Source organism: Rhinolophus ferrumequinum, chromosome 12, assembly GCF_004115265.2.
Source record: "Rhinolophus ferrumequinum isolate MPI-CBG mRhiFer1 chromosome 12, mRhiFer1_v1.p, whole genome shotgun sequence".
Classification (NCBI taxonomy): domain Eukaryota; kingdom Metazoa; phylum Chordata; class Mammalia; order Chiroptera; family Rhinolophidae; genus Rhinolophus; species Rhinolophus ferrumequinum.
The window spans coordinates 78963010-78982795 of record NC_046295.1 but is presented as its reverse complement, the minus strand read 5'-3'; the positions used below and the strand labels follow the sequence as shown (position 1 = coordinate 78982795).

The following is a 19786-nucleotide window of genomic DNA, read 5'->3' as shown; positions in this document are numbered from 1 at the left end:
TGAACAAATCCAGGGGAAGAGACCTCTACCTTGTCCAGTACAAACCTCAGCTGATGAGCTGCATGCTTGCCTTGAATGAATGGCACAGATGGGAAACCCCGGGTCAGCTCCTGGAAATCGCTCCCGAGGGGTGGTGCCCTCTGCTGTCTAATTCACTGAAAAGGCACCCTTCCGGTCTGAAGGCAAGGTTTCAAAGGGCCCACCACCCCGCAGAATGGAAGGACCTAGCTCCACATCTGGGCTAAGAACAATGAGCTGAGAAGCAAGCTGATAAATAAGGCTGATCTCTAGTCACACATCAACATCAGACTGTGCGGTACGTCGTACAAACCGCAGTGCTGGTATAAATACATCTGCAGTGACGGGAAGCATCAGATACTGGCGACAGGACTTAGGCAGAAGACTGTGACACATGGGGAAAAAGACAGTATCAGATAAGAACATGAAAAATACATGTGTGTGCATTTGCGCAGTACAAATGAATGTGTGAGGACAGTCATAAAAATGCTAAAAAGATTAAGAGCGGACTAGTCTTCTTAGATACTAAAGCATATTGTAAAGCTGTAACAATTAAAAGTCTGGTACTGACATAATAGACAGACCAATGGAAGAGAACAGAAATTAGATCAACAGACCTAAATATATGTGTAAATTTGGTGCATTTCGAATCTGTAGGAAAACATGAATTTAGTAAATGACACAGGGATCACTCAAAATATGACACCTGCATATCGAACAATGAGATGGCAGCTTTACTAGTGACAGATGTTTTTACAACTCTGATAAATACACTGCTGATGGGGGTGAGGAAAAACATGCACTCTTATACCCTGCTGGTGAGAAAACACGTTTGGGTAATTTCTGTGGGAGGGAACCAGGCAACAGCTACACAGATTTGAAACGCACACAACCATCACTCAGTCCTAGCAACTTATCTTGCACACACGCCGCTGAGCACAAAGAAGTATGTGCAGTGTATTTCCAAACTGCAGGGCATGACCCACAAAGGGTCCAATGAAATAAATTCGGTGGATTATGACCAGAATTTTTTAAGAAATGAAACAGAACAGAATGGAATACAAAATATCAGAGTGCATTACATATATTAAAAGCAGGGCGTCACGAACCTTGTTACTAGTGTATTAGGTAGTGATATGTTTTCTTTACAGCAGGCTGAGATTTTTTTCTGAAGGTTTGAAAGCTACCTCATAACAATGTTATTTATAATAGTGTAAGATTGGAAACAACCGAAACGTCGACCAGCAGGGAACTGCTTAAATAAATGATGGGCCATCCGTGCTATGCAGACATTAATAAGAATGAGGCAGCTCGAAATGTGCTGCCATGAAACAATCTCCCAAATATATTATCAGGTGGGAAAAGCAGGATGCAGAACAGTGTGCAGTATGCATCATTTGTGGGTGTTTTAAATGTAAACATGCCGTGTCTCCCCGAAAATAAAACTGGGTCTTATATTAATTCTTGCTCCAAAAGACACGTTAGGGCTTATGTTCAGGGGACGTCATCCTGAAAAATCATGCTAGGGCTTACTGTCCGGTTAGGTCTTATTTTCAGGGAAACACAGTATATACACCGTGTATATAACACCGTGTTACTCTGGAAGAAGGTGGTTACAGTGATTGCTTCTGGGCAGGGAACTAAACTAGAAACGAAATTACCTTTCACTGTAATTGATTTTTTTAAAAACCGTGTGCATACATTACATATTACTAAAAAATATATACACCATCTGGAGCCACACCGACAATCCATCTGGCTACACCCTCAGTGACAGCGTGGTGCAATAGGGCAGACGGTGGGGTCACAGCCTAGTTCCATCAATGACTCACTACGTGACCTTCAGCAAGAAATTTCACCCCTCAGCCTCCATCCTTTCCTTAATGCAAACATGCAGACTGCAGCAATGTCTGTGCTGAAGACTCACTGAGGTGAGGTTTCAACGAGATGAAGACTGAAAACTGCCCCAGCACACAGGACCTCAGTAAAAGCACACTCCTCCCTCCTCCACTTCATGGACTCTTATAGGCATTTATATGAAGGTCACAAAACCATGTATTTCAACTCCTTTACAAAACTACAGTCTGGGTGTGGAAATCTATGGGTTATCACGTGATCTCATTTTTGTTTAAAAACTGTACATACACACACACACACACACACACACACGATTTTATCCACAGGAAGAAGGCCACATATCAGACTTATTTTGGGGAGGCACTAGTAAGGTGTCTTTTCACTTTAAAAATATCCTTCTGTTGTCTGAATTTTATTCATGGAGGATAAATTACTCACATAATAGATTTTTAAAAAAGGAACGTAACGAAAAACCCAACAGATATTCCACCTATCTTATGAAACTGTTAACAACAAACGTCCAGCAGGACAACCAGAGAACCAGCCCAGCCCGTGGACTTGTAATGTCACATGATCAGTCCTCCACAGGGGATCATCGATGAGGCTAATGAATGACGCCTGCTGTTTACATGAAAGTGTCTGCCAACCACTTCTCGAGTATTGTCGTAAAAACATTATCCACCCAGCAGAGGGATCTCTGAGTTCTGGCCCAAGACTCAGGCCCCGCCCCCGGCGCCCCGCCCCGCCCACCTTGCCGTCCGAAGCTGTGTTGATCCTGTAGTGGTACACCCTCCCTTCGTATCTCAGCGAGATGGACCTCTGCCCGGGGCTGCTCTCACTCTCCCGCACCAGGAAGCTGCCGTTGATCCCACTGCTCAGCAGGTACTCGGCAGCATTGCGGGACACGGGCCCGTGGTACCAGGAATGTTTCTCCAGGCTGTTGACGGGCGTGATGTAGTTGCTGGGAACCCACCCTTGGCCATTTTTGGTTTGGGCTTCACACCATTCGCCATTGTGATTGTAGCCTAAGACCCGGAGCTTTTCACCTGAGAGGAAAAGAACCAAATCAGACACATCAGCTTCAAAGGCTAATTCATTCATTCTCCCTTATTCTTGTATGATTCCTCAAAATCTACAAATTCCTAAATACCTACTGCATTTTAACAAGTCCACAAAAATATATGCATTTGTAAGTGTGTAAGAGTACATTTTATATGAAGCTTCCTGCTTTTATTGAATACACAGACAAATATGTAGCCAAGTAGTTTTTATAAATCTATTATGTTTGTTTACTCAAGTGCTCTGTTCCTAATATAAGGAAGCTTTTGAGAGAAAAAAATACTTTTTCTTAAAAAAAAAAAAGGGGGGGTGGGCCGGCCCAGTGGCTCAGGCGGTTGGAGCTCTGTGCTCCTAACATTGAAGGCTGCCGGTTCCAGAGCCCACATGGGCCAGTGGGCTCTCAACCACAAGCTTGCTGGTTCAACTCCCGCAAGGGGTGCTGGGCTCCACCCCCTGCAACTAACAACGGCAACTGGACCTGGGGCTGAACAGTGCCCTCCACAACTAAGACTGAAAGGACAACTTGACTTGGAAAATGTCCTGGAAGTACACACTGTTCCCCAATTAAGTCCCATTCCCCTTCACCAATAAAAAAAAGTTTTCAGTGTTTGGTCCATGTGTCTTTTGCAGTATAACATAAGGAAAGCTCTGTCTATGCTAAGGACTCTTCTCAAAGAAAAATGACTCTCTTACAAAGATGCTGTTTTTGGGGGGGGGATATCTCTGCATCCCCAACTTTAAATCTGCTCTTTCAGACACCAGAGGGATGGACAGTCAAGCCACAGTGCCCCCTGCCTCCTGCCTCCTGCAGCTGCCCACAGCCCTTTTACCTTTAGTTATGCTGAGAGTGTTATCCCCACTGGCCACAAAGTCATACAGTGCAACGAAAAGGTTGGGGTCATTTTCACTGGGACCAGCGAGAAGGTTTTCCTTGGAGTTCCAGCGAGCTGCTTCGCTCAGACCTTGGGGCTCGAAGTCAGATGCTACTGGCCTTTGGAGGGCTTCTGGAAGAGAAAGAGAGAAAGCGAAGAAACAGAAAGAAGAATTGGGGGAAAAATTAATTGTATTCTCAGGAACAAAAAAGGGTAATACTTCCAACATTATATATTCCTAATTTATTTTGTTTCTTAACATCTGCATGTACTATGTATTAGTAAAAAAGTGGTTAAAAAAAATGGACTCTTCCAAATCTTGTGAAAAACACTAAGTACTTTCATTCCAAGGTGGTAACTGCTGTTCTCAAATAATTTAAGCTTTTTAAATTCACTAATTCAAAATGAATTCAGTTAGAAATGGAAACAGCCATCCTCATTCGTCTGCCACTGCTTATGTTACAATACGGAGGATAAGTTTCTTCCTTTAAAACATTTTTTAATGTATTAAAGTTAATATATGCACACAATTTGAAAATCAAATAGTACAGAAGGGCTTATAATGAAAGGCAAACATTTTCTATCCCACGCTTCTCTACACCCAGAGACGACGGCTACTTTTTGGGGGTCACTTCCATCGCTCTAAACATAAGCTGGATCACTATAACCCGGCTCCACCTCTCCCATCTCGCCTGTGCCATCCTCTACTGGTTACCTTTGTATTTTCAGTAACAGACCTACACCTCTATTTCTTGTTCCACCAGCTAGAGACCGTATCTCTCAACTATTTATTTCATAAGGATTTTAACAGCCTACCCTTGCTTCCAGCTTCCCTCACTCTACGCTCATTCTCAAATATGGCTTTCTTTACATTTTCTTTTACTGGGGAAAATTTATATGCTCCTTTTATGCTGTAATAATACCGTCTTCCATGTTTTGCACATAGGTAGATTCTAAAAGTTGAAAACTAATCAACATCTCTTTAGGAATATTAAACACGTAAGGAATGTGTGACTAACTATTGCTCACACTACAGGGTCATACAGTTCATTATTTTCCCCTGAAATTTCTTCTTCTCTTTCTTTTTTCTTGAATTACGCTCAAACTCGCTAGAATTTCCCTGTGATAACGACAAATATGCACAAGGGTTCTTTGAAACCAGCAAATCTACTCCAAGTAGATCTTAACAGTTGTAGGCTATTATGGGGTGAAATCTGAATACTCACTTAAGGAAACTACAATAAGAAATCAAACTTTTAAAAGGGGGGGGGAGGGAAAATTCTAATTTGAAAAGAATGGAAGGATCTACCACATGCTTAAGCCAAACCCAAATGGTAACAAAACAAAACTGTTTTAATTTTCTCTCTTTATGGATTTAGAGGACACCCAAACATCTTTTCTTGGGCAATAACACCCATTTCAGGGATGGGCCTAGTTCTGTAGTATTCACTGAAAAACCACCCACTGGAGGCACCTGAGACATCTGTGGGACTAAGCTAAACTTCCCGAAACATGACTGGAGAACTTTCAGAAATAGATCTTCTTTAAAATATCTCTCTGGGGGTGGCCGGATGGCTCAGTTGGTTAGAGCGTGGGCTCTTAGCAACCGGGTTGCTGGTTCGATTCCCACACCGGCCAGTGGGCTGTGACCACCACCACTAGACTGAAAAAAACAGCAACTTGACATCCTGGAAAAACGCACTGTGCCCCAATATTCCCCAATAATTAAAAAATATGTATATCTCTTTGGAATAAACCAGAACATAAATAATGAAGGTCTTTCCATTCTAGTTTTTGTAGTATTGACTGGAGTAAACCTTCAGGAATTGTTTTTCTCAAAGAGTAAATCCCAAACTATGTCATTACGATGCTTGGTAATTTCATCTTATGAGTCATGGGGGCAAAGATAAGTCAGTAAGGGTCCGGTAACACTACTATTACCTAGAATGTGGAAAGGACTTAGAGATGTGTTAGGTCTGCTCTGTGAGTACTGACACTGGCTCTGAAAGTATGTCTAGCGCCATCGTGATCAGGAATTGATTAACCAAAGAAAGATGGTTAAGATGGGGAATTATCATGTTTTTATTAAACTATGTGTCCCCCCAGCCCCGCCTGTCCAGGGCTGTCCTTTTGAGTGTGGGTATGCAGTGAGAGTTGGGGTCTTCTTCTGTACGTCCTACCTGCACTGCATCTTGTCACTTCCGGCTCAGTTTCCTGCAGGTGGAGGGAGAGTTCAGAGCCATTTGCTACGTAATCCAGTACAATTCCTTTCATCGTCTCTAGTTGCCTCACTAATGCCTGCTCCGTCAGCAATTTTTAAAGTTACCTGCCTTTCTTGAGTCTGTCTAAAGCATTCATTTTCATTTTCCTAGAAACAATTCTCTTTTCACATTTGGATTTCACGTTAACCAATTAAAACAAATATATCTGAAATAAACAGATGTGGAAAGAAACACAACTGGCTCTTGATGTGGCTGTGATTCGGGCAGTGGGGGAGGGGAGGCCCTGTCCGTGTGCTGTGGCATGAACCACGTATGTTTTATGAAGGAAGCGCAGCACAGGTCAATTCAGCAGGTCAGTTTAGTGCAAGCAAGTCAAAAGAGCTGCGCTGTTGTGTTATAGTGAGTAAAATTATTAGGCAAAGGATTCTTGACATGAAAGAACTCTTGTATATCACAAGAAAAAAGACAAATCCCTCCACTATGGAACAATGGACCAAAACCATGAACAAGCAATTCACAGAAAATTTAAATTACCATTGAACATGGAAAGCGTGTTAACCGGCTAGTAATCAAAGAAATGCAAATTCTTCATCAAACTGGCAGGTATATTTTCTTGAGGCTAACCGTGTAAGACTTCGATGAAATGGACGCTCATACAATGCTAGTAGTTGGTGTAGAAACTGCTGTAACATTTTAGGAGGGCAACTGGGAATATGAACAGAGTTCTTTAAAAATTCCATAACTTTTGATATTCCTCTAGGAATTTATCCCAAGGGATCCACACAATGATTCAAATATGCTGATTTTCAAATAACAGCACAGAAAAGTACAAAATATGGATCAATACAAGTTAGTTTGTGGTCCTATCCATAAAATAAAATACATTCATAAATCCATTCAAAGTATTTTTGGAAAAAAAATCTAAAGGCTTGGGAATATACTAACAATTCCCAATTTTATAAAAATTGAAAAAAGTCCAGAAGGAACTACACCAAAATGTGAACAGTAAGTGTGTTAATAATCCCATTAAAAGTAGTGAACTCAAGGCGGTGGGATGACAAACATTTGTATTTTTCTTTTCTCTATTTTGGCATATTTCTTGCAATGAATGTGGACTATTCTCATTATCAGAAAACAAGTACAAAAATAGAAAATCTGTTATAAATAGGAGCTAGCTGACGCTTATATAAGTGATAACCTAACATGAAAAAGTTCACTGGGGGAGAAGGGACTCTTCTCAGTTGTCCTGGAAAGGCATTTGCGTGTTTCCCTCTAGTGTCCCAACCTTGTGGCCGTGAGCATACGACTTTGGCAGACCAGGCCCACACAGGAAATTAAACCAAAGTCATGAATACAGAAATGCTTTTCTTCTCAAATGCCATTTGACCTCTTCTATCAAACGTTCTGCAGCATCTGGATTTGATCAACGTTACATAATCAGGGGAAGTGGCCTGGAAAACACCTGGAATAGGCAGAGCGCAAATCCTAGCCCAGGGGTGACCCTGGATTTAGCGTGTGGGTTAAAGAGGGACTGTCCCTACCATGGAGACAGATGCTGGGAACTTCATGGGAAGGGACGAGGCCTCTGTCAGGAAGGGAAGGGCCTCCCACCGCTTTTTGATTCAACAGGACGGCAGGAAATCCAAGGCAGTCTCTCAGTTTTCCTCTCTAGTTCTTGCTCCATTCCACAAATTAATGGCCAAAGCCCAAAGGGAAGTATTGCTCATGCATGCCTCTGGATCGAGACACTGAGTGTAGCCACAGTCCAACCCCAAACCCTTCCAGTGAATTCCCAATCCAGGCTGATGTCAAAATTGACTCACAATGTATAAATGCCAAGTTCCTTGCTTCATTTCATAGCGAGCTATGCTCGTCAACCTTAAAAATGATCGCAGCTCCCAAGGCCAACGGTGCAGAATATACTTAAATCGTCCTTGCTTAACACGTGAACGTTTTGCCACTCCCACTGTCAGGAAGTCAGACCCCCAAAGAAGCCCAAAGGCTTCATTCATTAATAAAAGATGCCCCAAATAGCTCCCCTCCTCTGTTCCTCCAATGGATCTTTTGGCTATTGTTAAGTCTTGGGAAAGGAATCTTAGCATCTGCTATTATTCGTGTGTGTGTGTGTGTGTTTAGTGAACATTTTCTGCAGCATCTTTTCTGAGTCATATTTTAAATATATTTAAGATTTGTATATTCAAAAGTGCCTCTCGTCCCATTTAAAACCCTACTGTTATTTCACCATCCCATTAACGAACATTCCCAACAAAACTCAGGAAGTCATTCATTAGCCAGTAAAGCACCAAGAATGGAGACAGCTACAAAAACACCTCCCAGCCTCTAAAAAGCTATGGCTCCACCTATGAGAACATCAAACTGTTTGAAAATGCCACAAAATTCACTGGGCCCGTGTGTGATTAACTTATTTGGACAGTATTCTAAGAAAATGGCGTGGGTCTTTAAAGTACAACTTAAAGATCGTGTTATACAAAATAATCCTTTCTTAAAGTTGTGAGTCACTGATCAAAAATGTTTACAGAAGATTCTCAGATCCGGTCTATCTGGTCTAGACTTCCAGCGGCGGCTGCTGAGGCTGCACCCGCCACCGGCAACAGGAAGAGAAGGAAAGCGCTCAGGAACTCCAGGGGCTGGCGGCTCTTCACCTCCCGGAGGGAGAGGAGACTCACCTCCGGGAAAAACACCCCTGGGAAGCTTCCCACCTTCCAGCCCACACTGTGCCCAAGGTTCCGGTTCCCTCTGAAGCGCCCTCTTCAGTCCTGACTGGCCACACTGTGGGCATCTGATGCCCACCATTTCTGGGTGGGGGAGGCGAGAGGGCACGGGCGCCAGACGTGATACAGCTGCCCTTTTGCTCACATTCAGTTATTTAAGCCCATGTTGGTTTGGTCTTATTTCCTTTGTGGGCCCTTCACTGTTATCCTCCAGTTCAAGGAATCTGTGATTTAAACATCTATAAAACAGACCCTTCAAAAAAGAGGGACGGCTTCGTGTTTTATTTCCTACTCTGTTCCAACTGATGAGATCATGCTCAGACTCTTCTCAAGTCAGTTTGTAACCGTCTCATACAACATTTTATAATGTGAGCTTAGAGAAAAAGTATTATTTCCCACAATTTGAACTTGATGAAAGTCATTTTATATACATTCTACATGGTCCTTTATTTTGTAATTTACACCCTCACCGGAGCAGCTCAAATGATTTAAAAAACAAGCTTAGCTAAATACAGCCTCAGCGTTAACTCCACACTCTGAACAACATTTTCCCAGCACCCCAAAACACTGTGTGAGCTTCTGGGGAGCAGGGGTAGGGCAAGGTGGTAACGACGCAAGGAATCATGACATGGCCCCTGTTCCTCGTGGGAGAACCAGTCAATGAACATTTACGTGGCCTCAAAGCAAAAGTCAAATCGAAGACGAGCACAGCCCTGTGGGTTGATTTATAAGAACAGCAAAGGTCAGGAGTTACGAGGGGCCAGCTCAGTGGGACCAGGAAGGAGACCCACCCCCCTGAACAAGACCGGGCCCAGCAGGCAAGCAGGACTCACAGGGACCCAAGGCCCACCTGACCCACCAGGGCCACTAAGGAAGGGGGTCTTCATCTGTGCTGGGCCGTGGACCCTCTGGTGATGCCTGGGGACTCCTCAGAATAAAGGCTGTAAATGCATAAATACGAAGGATTGCAAAGGAAAACAGCTGCCCTGACACAGTCCTCAGCACATTTTTAAAACTCTGCGATACGGGGCTGCTTTAATGCATTCGGTACATGCTGTCTTATTAACAGATTATGTATGGAACAAGATCCAGTGGTAACTGCTGTCGTTTCAAAGTAGGGATGAGGGTATGTAAGGAATACTCAAAACCGCTACATATGAAAATATCTGATTTCTCCTGGTGACGAAGTACTGCTAAGATTACTGTGGCTGTTACCTACGTTCTTTAAAAAATGAAATACCAACTTTCAGTTAGCGGTTAGCGAAATGAAGTTTTAGTATTTCCCTATCCCAGGAACACAGACCCGTGACTTCTGTCCCGGACCCCACCGACTCCTGTGCTACAGGACTGGTTCATGGTTCAGTACCACCCAGGAATCTCATGGGGAGAGGCCTAGAAAGGAGGCTACTATAAATCAGTGAGAAGTCCAAATCTTGACATTTTCTTTTTTAAATACTGCAAGTTTATTAGATGACAGGCAGTAGGTTAAATAGGTTTCAAGAGAAACCTCCTTTAAAAAAAAAGGTTAAAAAAAAAGAAGTCATTCACATTAGCCCAAGGTTTAAAATACTTCCCCCGGAATCTTTTTACATTACAATGTTCCTAGACAGTCAATTTTAGAAAACGAAATTCTCCACCCTAACCTCTGAACCTATCAGCAGTCCAAATATTAACCTTTCTGAAGATACACAGATCCTGTTCCCCTCCCTCTACCAAAACGCAAAAAAGTAAAAGGAATTTTATATCACCTACTAAGCTTGCAAAGCAGCCTACAACGATTGAAAATGGAGTAAAAAGACCCACATAAAATGAGACCCCACCATCTTTGAGCTCCTCTGAACACCTGTCATTCACGCCTCCTCTCTCCCCGTCCCATTGTCACACCCACGCCTGGGCACTTTTCCTGGTAAATCTCTCCGCTCAGTCCTGTCCTTTCCACGCCCCCCCACACCCTGGACTGCTTCCCCGCCTGAACTTGCCCTCCTTCATTCCACCTCCATCCAGGCAGCAGAGGGGTCTTTCTAAAATGCAAACCTGACCAAGTCACTCTCTTGTTAAAATCCCATCTAGGTGGCTGCCGGCTAAGAGGCAGAAGAGGAAGCTTGGGAGGGGGCCCTGCCTGTCAATCATCAGTTCTCCTTACTAGCAGTGGCACCTACGGCAACGCGCGCCTTGCAGGGCAGTCGGCAGTCTGCAGATAACATGGGAGACAGTGCTCCCAGCGTGTAACAGACCCTCAGAAACTGCTTGGGGTTGTTACTAGGGCCGCCACTTCAGAAGTCCGAGCTCCTGAAGCAGACACACGAGGCCCTGCAGGGTCTGGGCTGGGACCGTCTTCTCCCAGGGCCCCCCCTTTTCACTCCAGCCCCCCAAATGCCTTACAGTTGCCCCCGTGCAAACACCGCTGCAGTCTCACCTGTAATTGGCACGGGCCATTTACTGTCCCCGGACGCCATCCGCCATCCTCCTGACCTCGCTACCCCCTCAGTACACCTCTGACTGGTCCTTCCTCCTCCCCACTGCCTCCCCCAACTGACTACCCCCCTACCCTCCTCTGGGTACTTAGTGTCTGTTTGTACGACCGCCCTGCGACACGTAGTAGGGAATCTGTTCACGCTCCCCTGCAGTACCATAAGCCTGGAGTCCGGGGTGCACGAGCCTTGTTCAGATCCGAGCCCACCTCGTCTGGAAGGTGATCGTTTCTGAGCCTCAGTGTCGGGCTGCCGGAGGGCCAAAGGCACCCTGCATGCAGTGCATGAGTGTCAGGTGTGGTACCTGGCACTAGGGCCCTACAGGCAATTACTTCTCTTCTTCTCGTTTCCACGATGAGGTAAGCGCCTTAGGGGCAGAGACCAAGGTTCGAATCCGTCTTCAGCACCTGCCCCGTGCGATGCAGGCCATACAGCACGGCCCCATGTTCACTAAAATGAACTTCTACGGAGAAACCTTGCATTTGTCTGTCTTCAGCAACAATGGAAAACGTAAGTCATGACTCAAGACTGCACCTCAATTATCTGCTAGCTGAGAACGGCAGAAATGACAGATAGGAAAGATGAAAAGCAAACGCAACCGGGAAAACCTTTATGAAGGTCTAGGAAATGCTAACATTTTTTTAATGGAATGCAAACCACGGCCAAGATCCTTAAAACAAGGTGTAATATAGAAGTACATTTCTCTGCGCTTTCAAAAGAAACAGGATTTGTTCGCCGCCTGACAGGCAGGCAGCATGGTGAGAGCTCCACGCCTCCCTACACTTTCTGTCTGTGGGGGAGAAAAGGTATCGTGAGTCCCTGCACGGCCCAGAGTCAAACTCCACAGTGAGCGTGCTAACCAGAAAAGCATTTTTCTTCTGTCACAGGCCATTTGCAACAGACGAAAGCCTTCCCCTCTGCCTGCCAGGCCCAGGATGGTTTGAAAGCATGCGTTTCACATATCCTGTTCTCCTTTAAAGCGTCATCAAGGACTCCTGGGTCAGTTTAGACCCGTCACTGGAGTAAAGGGGCAACCCAATGGCAGGCAATTTCCCCAGGATGTCTCTTTAGCTGGTATTATTTCTATGGCTAACTTGAGTAACTGAAATGACCAAGAGAAGGTATTTTGGCTCCAGAAGGCAACGGCTAATTCTATTCCTGGCCTGCCTTTAGATTCCATTTTGAGGTACTCAATGTGCAATGCTATTAGCTACACGTGAGGACTGGTAAAATCGATAAGGATTAGGTCTCTAAAGAGAATTTAAGAGTAATGAGGTGAACGTTTATGCAACTCAATGTGACAGGATAATAGCTAATATTTATTGATCCCTTACTGAGCGCCAGCCCCGTGCTATGTACTTGATCTGCACTAAATTCCCACAACCCATTACCGGGCGCTACCATCCTGCCTTTGACGGCAGGAAATGGAAGCAGAGAGCTGAAGTTCCGCCTCTGCCTCTGCCTCTGCCTCCACTTACCCACCCGTCAGCTGCCTGTCCTCCTGCACTCCTCTCTGCCTGTCCTTGCTCTTTTTCTTTCTCTCCTGTCCCTGTCTGCCTTCCCTCTCATCTTGCTTTCCCTTTCCTGTCTCATGTCTTTTTGTCTCTGTCTCCCAGTCTGTCTGTATCTCCCCCTTTGGCTCCATCTCCCTTTCCTCCCTCTAATCCCACCTGTTTGTCTCCCTCATCTGTCTGTCTGTCCTCCCTTTCACCACCTCCCAACACAGAGACTATAACAAAGTCCTGATGGCGTGGATTAAGAACGAAGGATTTGAAAACAAACTTTGGAGAACAACTCTCATCATCTGAGGACAAAGTGAGGCTCCCAAAAGTCAGTAAGTAGCAAAGCTGTTCTTCCAAATGGCTTTGGAACTGTAACTTCACTAGGCAGGAAAACAAGATTGGCCATAGCTGATAATTATTAAAGCTGGGTGATGAGTACAAGGGAGTTCATTATGCTGTTTGTTTTTGTTACGGGTTTAACATTTTCCATTAAAAAAAGTTAAAAAAAAAAAAGCTAACTTAAGAATTTTATAAAACGTTGTGTTCAATTATGACCCATCATTACAGAGAAAAAGTTAAATTCTTCCAAGGTCCCATTTGATCTTTGGTTCTCATTATATATTTTCCCCCAGTTTTATTGAGATATAATTGACATATAACACTGTATAAGTTTATGGTATACAACAAACTAATTTGATATATGTATATAATGCAAAATGAATACCACAGTAAGTTAACATCCATCACCACACGTAGTTACAATTTTTTTCTTGTGAGGAGAACCTTTAAGATCTACTCTCTTTGTAACTTTCAAATATACAATACAGTACTATTAACTATACTCATGTTGTACAATATTGTTATATATCTTAAAGACTTATCCATCAATAATTTTTCCTGTTTCTATTTCAGATCAGTGATTATACTGGCAAAATTACATCTTGTTTTTACAGCAAAGTAATAAGCAGTATGAAATTTTCAATTTTTACATGTTTGGAGCTGTGGGAATCCTGCCTCTGGAGAAAAGAAGATGCCAACTATGGGATTTTTTTTTCCTTCCACAATTGAAATAGTCACCATGGGAATAAGAGAGGGTCAGAAGAAGGGAAGATACGTCTCCTTAAAACCAAACACAGGAAATATTAATTATATACACCAAAACAAACTTGGAAACAAATTATTTTGTTAACAACAAAAAATAGGGGTGGGTTCAGCTCAATTCTACATCATTACTTCAGCCACAGAGAAATGGGCAATGCCAACATTTTAGACTGCCAAATGTTTATTTAAAATAACAACAGCTAACATCTTGCTCTGTGCTACACAATTTAAATGAAATCTCTCCTGTGACTCTCCCCACTCAACAAGGCAGGGACTACCTGTGAGCCTAATTTGAGAAAGGCGAACACGGAGGCTCAGAGAGCCAGCAATGTGCCCGGTCAGTGGGCAGCATGGATGGCACCTGGGTCCAGACTGGCCTGCTCCAGAGCTGTGTGCCTAACATGAGAATGGCACTGTAGCAATACCCTCGCCATAAAACTCTCTGGACTTAAGGACGTCTCAAAGGAACCCCGTGTCGGTATAGATACACACATTTAGCACTTGATTCATTTCAAAACTTTCATTTGCATCATCTCATAAATCCTCAAAAAAGTCCGCTATGGTGGGCTGGCCAGAGGCTGCCTGTTCTGTCTCACACGTAAGGGAACAGAAAAGCTGAGCGAAGTCAGACCAAAAGCAGGATCTCTTGACTCTAAATTCAGAAGTACTCCAACCAAAGTGAACGGAGTTCCTTTTCCTTCCTCCTCTTCTCCGAACGCCTCACGGCTGGTACAAGAACTGAGGCTGCCCTCCGAGGCCTGTCACATCATAAATACCCAACAATGCCAACACTGCCACATGGGAAGGACTGATGGGCTTTCTACTAGGCTACAGAAAAAGCCTCCGATTTTCTTGGTCACTAAACAGGAGAACTATTTGATGACCTCAGAAGAGATTACTGAGAAAGAGAGCGCAAGCTTCTCCAAAGCGCAAGTTCTTAAAGGGTATCTGTGTGGCTGGTACCGCATGAAGTAGTCACCAGAAAGTTAACTGCTGAAAAGAAGCGTTTAAAAGGGGCCCTTAAAATAAAATTTGAAAGTTCAAGAAGAGTTCACTTCACAGACATTAGTTTTTGATTCCACAGTACAGAACTTACAAGCCCATGTACAATATTCATGTACAATGTAGGCAAATACAAACATATGAGCAAACAAAAGTAAAGTGGAAATAAATGAATTTAAATGGCTAAGCTTCATGTTTCCTTTCACATTTCTAGGGGAAAGAAATAATCGGAAAATTCAGAGTGTGGAGTAGACCGAAGATTGTAAAGCTAAATGTGGTCATGGGGAATAGATACTGCTATAAATATACATTTTCACAAAGTTGAAGCCCAAAATTCAAATGCTACAAATGCTTATATATGCATAAAATATTTCTAGAAGGACTCACAAGAAACCCCTAACTGTCTCTGGGGAGGGAAACTAGACAGGAGACTTTTCACTAAATACCCTTTTAGAATTTTATCATGTACAGCTATTTGAATATATATTTAAAAAAAAATTAATTCTACAGCTAAAGGTAGTCATTTTTACCAGTATTAGGTTTCCAGAAGAGAAAGAAAGACTACCCTCATTTCAGGCATTAGTGTTTCTGAAGATACCATTTTAATGAGTTCTAAAAGAGATAAAACAGTCCTGGTCCACAGAGCATATATAGAGTGGCTATGACGTGGCCCTTTGGAGCCAGACAGCAGGGGTTCAAATCCCAGCACCATCACTTGCTAACTGTTACCTCAGACAAGTTTCCTCATCTATAAAATGGAAACCACAGGGCCATCCTGAGAAGTAAGCAAATGAAATCACAGAATGCTGAAACAGTGTGTGGCACACAGTAAGCATTTAATAATTGCTTTGACAACCAGGCCTGAGTAGCAGGTAGCCGCATGGTCATAGTTGCATTAATAGCTGAACTTTCGATAGAATGGAAAACTTGACCATATTTAATTCTCTCCATGACCTGTAATGACTGGGCCCCAGTGGGTGTCAATAAACACTGATTGATTGAGCTAGGATGTCAGTAGAAACCGAAAGGCTGGATTACTTAGCCAGATGTTGGCAACTGTTTTTCCTAAGAGACTAACAGCACATTCACTCTTTAAGAAACGATCAGAGGTTTGTTCAATTCTCTGAACTACAAAACAATAATTTCATTGATTTTCTCCAATTAAATACAACAACAAAATAAGGAAAACTCAGTAATAAAGAATTCCTGCAGTGATACCTTCCTAGATGAAGCTGTAACCCAAGGCCGTCAGCTGTACTAGAATTTTATTTTTTCGAGACTTGAGAAGTAAGACACTTTAAAATTTCCCCCAAAAAACAATAATTAAACCAGACAGGCAGGCACTCAATCTTCCCCCCAGGAAAACAGAATAACGTCACAGCTTGGGGACATCGGAGGAAACCTATACTTTCCTCCAGCTCTGCAGTTACAAAAGTCCATTCATCTACTGGCCTTCGCACCCATCTGCAAAATGGAGATGATAAAGCCTAACAGTAACTCGTTACAGATGTAAGTGAGAATGTGTGCAGAATTCTGAGCAACTTGGAAAACGAGCCACGTATTAACTGAAGAAGATTTTGGCTGCTCAGATGCCAACTTCTAGGGGTCAGATAAGCCAACTCCTCCCTCCAAATGCCCACTCCTTCTGATGAGACTTCTCTGAGACCCCCCAATCCCAGAGAGGGAAAGGGACTCATGTCCACACGTGGTGGCAAGGAGGACAAACAGGTTTCACCAGTAACACTGGTGTTCCAGCTGCACGTGGGACTCCAGGCAGCCCTCAACTCAAAAAGTTGGAAAGAAAAGTAGTTTAGACAATTAATGCAGCCTGTTTATTTCTCCTTCGTTTTAAAAAGAGAAATATTACAACTTCATGGCACTATAGCAGAAATCCTTGCTCTAAAATGAGCTTTACATTTCTATTCCTACTTTAAGTCCTAATGAAAACGATGGAGAAATGCAAGCATGATTACATCTCTTAGTTACAATTAGCCTTCCCTGCTGAAAGCAATGGCCTGGGATGACCAGGCCCCAATCACATCAATTTCAGATCTTGAAATTTCAGCTGTCACCTTACTAGGAAAGAAAATGGAAGACAAATAACAGGAAAGGGGGAAACGGGATTAGATAAGAAAAAAAGAAAGTAGGATGGAAAGAAGAAAAGAGTGAAATGCTCTGAGCTTTATTGAAGAAACCTAACATGAGCTGCCCCCACCCCCACCACTCTGTACTCATTCAAAAGCCTTCTTAAAATCTGGGGTAATTTCTCTTTTCTCCCCCGAAAAGAGAGCAAATGTCTAAGCTCTCTTCCTGGTCTGTAGGTACGCTGAGGGTGGGGTGGGGACGGGGGACGGCAAGATCCCTTGAATTTCTGTACCCATAAATGGTAGAGCCGCGTTCCCTTTGTACAGGATACTTAATGAAGATCATGTTTCAAGAACACGGTCGACCTTTTTGACACGTAATTCCCGATTAGCGGAGGACATTCCCCCCCGTGGGCTCTCACAGGCCGCTCAGGCCTGCAGAGTTTGCTTTCTCAGACTTTCTCCGGCAGAGCCCCGCCGCTGGGCCCTCCGGGGGTTAGTGCGCGGGCTCCAGAGCCCCGCACCCGCCCGCAGCGTCCAGGGGCGGCCGAGAGAAAGGAAGAGAAAGAAGAAGAGGGAGAGGGAGAGGAAGGGGGAGGGAGGGGAGAGGGAGAGGAAAGGAGAGGGACGGGGAGGGCGCGGAGGGAGCGCGCGCGCGCGGGCGGGCGAGGCCTAGGAAGGCCCGGCCGGGGGCCGCGCGGCCGCCCCGACCCACCCCCGGCGCCGCCGCGGCGCTTACCTTCCAGGTAGCAGCTGGAGGACGACGACAGCCCCTTCTTCGATTTGCAGCCCACCAACTTCAAGCAGATCTCCAACATTTTCGCGTGCCAGCGGCGTGGGGGACGGCGCCCCCTCTCCTCCGCCCGCGGCTCAGGCCCGGCTCGCCCCGCTGGCCCCGCGCGCCCTCCCGGGCCCCCGCGGCCCCGCCATGCGGCCTCCCCGCCGCCCCGCGCGTCCGCCCAGGGCCGCGGCCGCGTCTCCGCCTCGGCTCCGGACGCGCCTCTTAACAAAGGGCCCCGAGCCGCGGCCCGCGAGGCCCGCCCCCACCGCCTTAACCCCCTCCGCGCCGCGCCCGGACCCCCTCCCGGCGTTCGCAAGGCCCAGGCCGGCGGCCGACCGTTACCGCGGTCCCAAACCCATCTGGGGCCAACTTCTAAGGCAACAGGAGGTTTTCTTGTAAGCACAGCACTTAGTGGTTCTCAGCGTTGAGAAGTGCGGTCCTAACACCCCAAGAAAGACGCCGGCTGTCGGCTGCCGAGAGCGCAGGTGCTCGCACCGCTTCGGAAACCTCAGGCGTCCCTTCGTCCCTTCGGTTGCCTGAGCCGCCCCCAACCTGCACCGCTGAGGGCCCAGTTGCACCGTATGCGGCCCCCTGGCAAAGCCTAGGTCCCCAGAACGCTGGTGAATAATGCAGATTCCTCTGGAATGACCAATATTGGCTTCATTTACATTAAGTGAGCTTACTATGATTAAGGCTAACTCAATGGGCGTCTAAGGAATGAATAATCAGACAGCTGGAACCCACATGACAGCTACACAAGTATGTGACACATTTGTCAAATCCTACACTGAGGCTAGGAGGCGGTTGGAAAAAAGAGCTCTGCCAGTTCACATTCAAACATAACTTCTGATTGTATGTAAAGGGAATGGAGTCTCCACCAATGAGAACTCGTCAGAGGCAAAGCCCACATCCCTTCTTTGCCTCATTTCCTTCAAGAGAGAACTTTTTTCCTTGTTTGGCAAGTGTCATGGGGCACCATTGTTTAAAACCCATTTCGTTCCTGTGTTGGGCTCAAACCTTTTGAGAACTGGTTAGCACTGATAACGACGGGATCATAGCCCATTACAAAATAGCCATCGCAAGAATGTGTTACTTGGCACAAGACCAGGAATCCAGATCAGCGGGAAACAACAGGAACCCCAATCATACCAAATCATTTAATGACAATCAGATAAATGTCAATAACAACAGGAAAAGAAATGTAATAACACTGTCAGATAACTAAACTGCAACAGGCAAAAGAAGCCCTAAGTCTACATCTTAGAGCACGTGAATAATAAGAGCTGACGTGTTCTGAGACCTCACCGTGTGTCAGACTTGTGAGAAGCACGGGCCGTCCATTACCGCACTGCGTTTGCCCAGTGATCCTGTAAGCAACACAGACTTTTCTGATTCTCCAGGTGAAAACCTGAAGCTCAGAGAAGCACCTTGCCAAAGATCCTACAGCTGGAAACAGGCAAAGCTGGACTCAACCCAGGTTTGCCTGGATCCAAGAATCGAGCTCCTGACCAGTGGACTGGTTACACACGTGCAGCCAAGAATAAATTACAAGTAGATTAAAGCTTTGGTATCTGTATCTTTGGTTAAATAACTAAGGTTGTCAACTGAGGTTTCAAAGGAAGACTTGCTGAAGACATCCTGGCTACGGTCATCAGCCCAGGAGACAAAGCGGGACTCATTTGTTTTACTTTCCGGCCTAACCAGTAACGACAAAAACATGAGTATCTTCAGTGTACCCAGGAATAGCTAAGTAAGAAGATCTTCATTTAGGTCTGCCAAAAATAACACATAAAAATTCAAGATTGGACTGGATGTGACTAGTGTATATCACAGGGGTTCTCAGCGAGGGTGTCATTAACTTTCCAGCAGTGCCCTGCCAAATTCTGATCAATATACCAAATGTGTTTTCCCTGCACGTGAGTGGACCTCCAGTAAGTACTGTGGTACCAGGTCGCCTCAGGAGCACCTGCGAGGGCAGTCAGGGAAGTCCACAGGTCCCGTCACCTGGAGACGCAGGATCTCCAGGTGACAAGTGCAGTGACAGGATGGTGTCTAGATCCCGGAGACACTGTGGTCCCCTAGACA

The 19786-nt window shown here is 44.9% G+C and overlaps 1 protein-coding gene across 3 annotated transcripts in view; it reads right to left on the bottom strand.

The window, feature by feature from the left end:
- Positions 1 to 19786, bottom strand: part of ABL1 (ABL proto-oncogene 1, non-receptor tyrosine kinase) — a 118301-nt gene that overhangs the window by 25296 nt on the left and 73219 nt on the right. The window contains exons 1-3 of one of the 3 annotated variants that reach the window (XM_033122468.1): positions 17660 to 17922; positions 3765 to 3938; positions 2626 to 2921 (exon numbers count right to left, since the gene is read on the bottom strand). In XM_033122468.1, the coding sequence (XP_032978359.1) occupies positions 2626 to 2921; positions 3765 to 3938; positions 17660 to 17738 (549 nt within the window). In that variant the 5' untranslated portion in view covers positions 17739 to 17922. Of the gene's footprint in view, positions 1 to 2625; positions 2922 to 3764; positions 3939 to 17659; positions 17923 to 19786 lie in introns of those variants that run through there. The other 2 variants (XM_033122466.1, XM_033122467.1) reach the window with 2 other exon arrangements.